Source organism: Parasteatoda tepidariorum, chromosome 1 (assembly GCF_043381705.1).
Source record: "Parasteatoda tepidariorum isolate YZ-2023 chromosome 1, CAS_Ptep_4.0, whole genome shotgun sequence".
NCBI lineage: Eukaryota > Metazoa > Arthropoda > Arachnida > Araneae > Theridiidae > Parasteatoda > Parasteatoda tepidariorum.
This window is the reverse complement of record NC_092204.1, coordinates 91,504,757-91,511,335: the sequence shown is the minus strand read 5'-3', so window position 1 is coordinate 91,511,335 and position 6,579 is coordinate 91,504,757. Positions and strand designations below refer to the sequence as shown.

The following is a 6,579-nucleotide window of genomic DNA, read 5'->3' as shown; positions in this document are numbered from 1 at the left end:
ATCGTAATAAGTTTACTTAAAGTTTCCAACAACAATTTTCATGTAACTTTAATTGCCATTTAAGTGAAAATCTTATTTATTATTTTCTTTAAAAAAATCTTTTAAACGTTCTTTTTTAGAAAAAAATAAACATTCAGCAAATTAAAAACTTATTTCAGTTCTTGTAACCACCGTTGATCGAATATAAAAGTCTCATTCGACACTTCTAAGCTATGTACTGTGGCTTGCCAAGAGCGCTTTTACTTTTCGAATGATGGCAGCGATCTAAGCCCCACCGAAAGGCGCGTAAAACGTCGCCAAGAATTTCAGCGCAGTCGCAGAGATCTTTATGTCACCAATAGTTCCGCTTTAGTTGTTCTGAGGGAACAGAATACCACGTGTGGACATATAAACAGAAGATTTTCACCGACTTCTTTCAGTAGGTCGACGATTTCCGTTCTATGAGGATCACCCATAAATCTCTAAATTTGCTCTCGTTCGGCCGCAGTGAATAAAATTTAAATCATTGATTCCGCTTGGCACGAAAAATGATTTTTATTCGATACATGATAGGAATTCATGGTCAATTTTATATTTATCATAGTATCATTAATTGCTGCATTTAAAATACGTAAATATTGCTAATTTTACTATATTTAATTTGTCTTCGATGTTCTATGAAGCTTGCAAATGTATTACTCTTAAAATAGTTTAAATAGTATTTATATTGGTATAATGGATAGATATTTTAAAGTTGTTGATAAATTAATTAATTTCAAAGCTGTAAATTATAATCCTTTTAAAAAAATGTCAGTATATTAAGAACGTAAGGAAATCGAATTAGCACACAATGCAGGAGCTTATTAAGTGAGGTATAGTTAAATTTTGTGATAAAGTAAAAGTTGTTGGTGCTATATACTTGATGTTTTACAAGATTTCAGTATTCATTAGTTATAAAGAAGTCAAGTTCGAAAATAGTTAGAACTGTGCCAATCGCAGCATATTTTATTAAATATTAGATTCCTTCTTATTTAAAAAGAAATTCTACTCAAAAATGTTTTTCTATGTAATGCACATTTGCCTTATAAATTCTTATTTTCTTATTCGATGTTGAAAAAAAACTTGTTTTAAAAATTGATACTATGAACCGATTAAAAATTACAAACCAAATTCATACCGAAAAATAGATTCTGATTTCAGAAAACATAAGCAAGAACCGAATTCTGACGTCAGAAGTAGAAACTGATTTTATAAAAAAAAAATAGCCAAGAACCGAATTCAGACGTACAAAGTGGAACTTGATTCAGAATCAAGAACCGAGCTCAGATGTAAGAACTGGAAAATAAATTTCGGACAAATAATTAGTAACCGAATCCAGAGGAACGAATCTAGAATTGTATTCAACCGTAAAAATATTAAATTAAAAATTCAACATCGGGCTACACATGATTGAAGAGAGAGTTTGCTGCGTGATTTAAGCAGGCATTAATTTTGTTTGATTTTTTTAAAGAAAAAACCAAAAAGCTTATCTTTCTTTTTCTTGACCTTCTTAAAAAATAACAAGTTTGTACAAAGCTCTTTCATTTGAATCTAGAACTTTTAAATCGAAAATCATGATTGTAGAATTTCAACCATTCTTCACTTACAAACTATTTGATCCAGAAGAATCCAACATACGAAAATAAAGTCCATGTCAAATCCACTCAATCTTTCGATTATGAACAATCCTTTTACAAACATAACTGAAGCAGCAGCTGCATCAGTTGCAGAAACATCAACAGTTTCTGGTGTAGTGGGAAAAGAAGATCTTTCTCCTATAGGCTACACTATTGCAGCATGTGTTCTGTGCTTCATAATGGTAGTGGGTTGCGTAAATAATCTGATTGTGATAATTGTTGTTGGTGGAACCAAGAAGCTGAGAACGCCAATGAACATAATCCTGCTGAATCTGAGCTTGAGTGACTTTTGCATTTCAGCACTCGGCACACCTATGAGCTTTGCATCGGCCATCAATCATCAATGGATCTTTGGAGACTTTCTTTGCCAAGCATACGCATTTTGCATGACATTAACAGGTAAAAATCCTTTAGCTCCTTCTAGATCACAATATTAGTATCGCGATAAATCTTTAATTTATATTGATACTTCACAATATTTTTTTAATACATCTTAATTCATTTGCATTATTTTGATATCTGTGAATATTTTCCTTGATTGAATGTACATTATCTACTCTCACAAGAATATCGCATTCGATTATAATGCTATCGGAAGTACTCATGACTTAATTGTATTGCATATTTATTCTAATTATTTTTGATGGTCATCGTACACTCGATATTTATCGTAATATATAATATTCTCAATATATCTGGATGTCTAGTTCTTTGCCAAGTCTACGCATTTTGCATGACCTTGACAAGTAAGACTTCTTTAGATCTCTCTAGATCAAAATATTTATATCTTGATCTATCTCGATACTTCACGATATCTCTGGATATGCCGGTATATTTATCCACGTTAACAAATTTACATTATTTTCATATTTGTCAATTTCTTTTTGTTAGTTGAATGAAACTTACAAAGACTTACGATAATGTCGCGTTCACGGATTATTGTTATCGAACATAATTGTATTAGAAATTTATTGCTCTCGATAATGATTGTGGTATAGATGTTTATAACAATCGTATTCAATACTTATCGAAAGATATGGTGTTCACGATGTGTCATTAGAATACACTTTGAAATATCGCTATTTCAAAGTTTAGAATATATCAATGTGTGCGCAAAGGTTTTCAAAAAAGATCAGATTTTTATAACTGAAATCAGATTCAGCTAGATTAGAATATCAGTATCTCAGTATATCGTTAAGATATATTGAAACCTGACGATGATATTTTTTTTCAGTTTTAATTAATTTGCATTTTTTTAAATTTATCAATATTTTCTTTACTTGAAGGAAATTCAGTAATACGATATCGAATACGATAATATCGCATTCGATAGTTATTGTTATCAATAGTACTCACGCCATAATAATATTAAGCATTTATTGCTATAATATTGACCTTGGTATAATCTTTTTTTTTCATAATTATCGAATATTTAACTTTAATCGTAAGACACGATATTCAAAATATATCATGAAAATACCTTTTGAAATAATACTATCGCGATATTTAAAATACATCAATATGAGTGTCAGTGTCTAGAAATTAGTCTAGATTTTTGTAATTGAATATAAATTTAAACTCAGCATGAATCTTCGTTTTTACTAACTCGATTATCTCTTATTAAAATATATATAGTGCTCGCTTTGAGTATTGGACGGGTAACAAATTGAATTCTCCAGATTTTAATCATTCTGATTTTATTATCTTTAAGAATCGTTGATTTAAACTATTAAACTAAAATAACAATAACTTTAAAAATATTTTTTAAGAGTTTTTTGCTTTCTTTTTGTATTAAATGGAAAACAACTTTTTCTGTAATAAATTAATTGTATAATTCCATACAAGTTACTGTTCCTAGAAAAATCTTTTTTCTTTCACAGAATTTAACTAAAACGAGAAATGTAGGATGCATCTTCATTTTTGTATAAATCAGTCAAAACGTATCCCTCAGAAAATCCGCCCCCCACGTCCTTCGATAATAGTTCGAGAGCTATTATTATTATAATTTTTTGGGGCATGACAACAACAAAATTATTTGTTCTCTTTCAGTTCGTTTTATAGTTTTTATAAATTTAATTTTATCATTTTCTCTGTTGTTTTTATGCCTGTCTTTTTACTTGTGTGTGGAAGAATTTTGATTGATCATAAATTTTGCTTGCACCATTTTTGGAAACAATTTCATTTTTAATTGTCGTCAAGTAAAGAGCTCCAAGTGAAATTTAAGTACTCTAGCTGGTTGGAAATTGATCGAAGCTTCAATTGTCGCTAAAATGTATTTAGAGAACAAATTATCTTGCATAAAAATTCATTGAAACTTGTTATCCAGATCAAAGCTCCAATAGAAATTTGAGTGCTTGAGCTAATCGATAAAAATTTGGGAGATTTTAATTGGGGATAAATTTTTTTGGTTGATATTATTACAACAAAATCAGCGATCAATCGATAAAAATGTGGGAGATTTTAATTGGTGATAAATTTTTTGGTTGATATTATTACAACAAAATCAGCAATCAATTTGTGATACAAATTGCAATCAATAAATTATTGCAATTTATATTGCCATGTCTAATTATATTTTAAATATTGTAGTTATACCAAAAGTAGACGGAAATTTGATTAACACTGAATTCACTTTGGCGTTAATATTGCTATAAATTTTACTTGTCGCGAGAAGGAAAAATATAGTTTTAACTTTTAATGTCCTCATTTCATTTCCCAGTTAAATAATGTAGTTATTCCGAAAAATATAGGAATTTTCATTTGTGATAAAAATGCTTTTGAGAATATATCGAGATGAATTCTGTTTAAAGTGATTAAGAAACAACTGCAACTTGTATTGTTGTCTTACAATTGCAGCAATTGACATTTAAGAACTCTAGTTTTCCGGAAATTAGAAGCAATTATTTTTCATTAAAATTTGATGTAAAGTAGTTGCCACCATTTTTGGTGTTGAGAGTAAAAAAAAAACTTATAGTGCATGTAGTCATTATTTCATTTTATTTTATTTTTTACTGTTATAGCCTTCATTTATTTATTTATTCATTCCCTTTTGTGTGCGTGTTGATTGACAACACAATCTTATGAGCATTAAAATCAATTTAATAGCTTTATTATAAAAGCACTTTGCTTAAAGAACAAGCACACTTTTAGTTATGTGTGTATTCGCAATAATTCTTTAAAACAATTATCCTTTTATTAATTTTATTTTATTTCTTGAGTTATAGTAAAAGTTCGATACTCAGAAATTTACATGTAAATACAAATATATTTTAAAATATAAAGCTGTTACAGATATATTTTAAAATAAAAAGCTGTTACAAATACATTTTTATAAATATAGTACCGAATCGTATTTATCGTGTGAAAAATAATATAATGTTCTTGTTTTTAAACGAAGTATTGAATATTCTAATGCGTAAAAAAATAAATGTTGTCTGTAAACAAAAGCACAAAAAAAGAAGAAAAAATAAAGAAGAGAAAAAGTAAATGAAAAATGTGACGGTATGTAGTTTATCGTGTAAAAAAGAATATAATGTTCTTGCTTTTAAACGAACTGCTTTTGTAACGAACTACTGAATATTCTCTAATGCATAAGAAAATAAATGTTGTCTATAAGCAAAAGCACAAAAAAAGATTAAAAAACTAAAGAGGAGAAAAAGTAAGTAAAAAATGTGACTGCATGTAGTTTATCATGTAAAAAAGAATATAATGTTCTTGTTTTTAAACGAACTGTTTTTGTAACGAACTATTGAATATTCTAATGCATAAGAAAATAAATGTTGTCTATAAACAGAAGCACAAAAAAGGAAGAAAAAACTAAAGAGGAGAAAAAGTAAGTAAAAAATGTGACTGCATGTAGTTTATCGTGTAAAAAAGAATATAATGTTCTTGTTTTTAAACGAACTGTTTTTGTAACGAACTATTAAATATTCTAATGCGTAAGAAAATAAATGTTGTCAATAAACAAAAGCACAAAAAAGAAGAAGAAAAAAGAAGAGAAAAAGTAAATAAAAAATGTGACTGCATGTAGTTTATTGTGTAAAGAAGAATATAATGTTCTTGTTTTTAAACGAACTGTTTTTGTAACGAACTATTGAATATTCTAATGCATAGGAAAATAAATGTTGTCTATAAACAAAAGCACAAAAAAGAAGAAAAAACTAAAAAGTGACAAAGTAAATAAAAAATGTGACTGCATGTAGTTTATTGTGTAAAAAAGAATATAATGTTCCTGTTTTTAAACGAACTGTTCTTGTAACGAACTAATGAATATTCTAATGCGTAAGAAAATAAATGTTGTCTATAAACAAAAGCACTAAAAAAGGAGAAAAAACTAAAGAGGAGAAGAAGTAAGTAAAAAATGTGACTGCATGTAGTTTATCGTGTAAAAAAGAATATAATGTTCTTGTTTTTTAACGAACTGTTTTTGTAACGAGCTATTGAATATTCTAATGCGTAAGGAAATAAATGTTGTCTATAAGCAGAAGCACAAAAAAAGAAGAAAAAACTGAAGAAGAGAAAATTTAAATAAAAAAATGTGACTGCATGTAGTTTAAAAATTTTTAGTTTATCTCAGCAACAAAAGCAGTGGTAGCAACTTTTTACAGATTTTTATAATGAAACGTTATTTATGTCGAAACTTTTAATCTCGAAATATCTTTCTTTTGACTAATGACTATGTCTAAAGACATTTGACTAACGACGATTTTCATAAAAATTTAAATTATTCATTCCATAATTATTAAATTATTGATTCCGTTAAATTATTCACCATAAATAAATAGTTATAATGTTCTAGTAATTAATCAATGTAAATAAAACCGACGCGAAATATTAACACCACATTTATGTAAATATATTTTCAGATTATGCAATAAAAATTAAAGTTAACGGGTAGATATAATTCCTTACATCTGAATACATC

The 6,579-nt window shown here is 27.8% G+C and overlaps 1 protein-coding gene across 1 annotated transcript in view; it reads left to right on the top strand.

The window, feature by feature from the left end:
- The first annotated feature begins 350 nt into the window (after positions 1-350).
- The window catches only part of LOC107454625 (melanopsin-like), a 180,809-nt gene continuing 174,580 nt past the window's right edge, over positions 351-6,579 (top strand). The window contains exon 1 of the mRNA XM_071183841.1: positions 351-2,054. Within this exon, the coding sequence (XP_071039942.1) occupies positions 1,670-2,054 (385 nt within the window). The 5' untranslated portion in view covers positions 351-1,669. The remainder of the gene's footprint in view (positions 2,055-6,579) is intronic.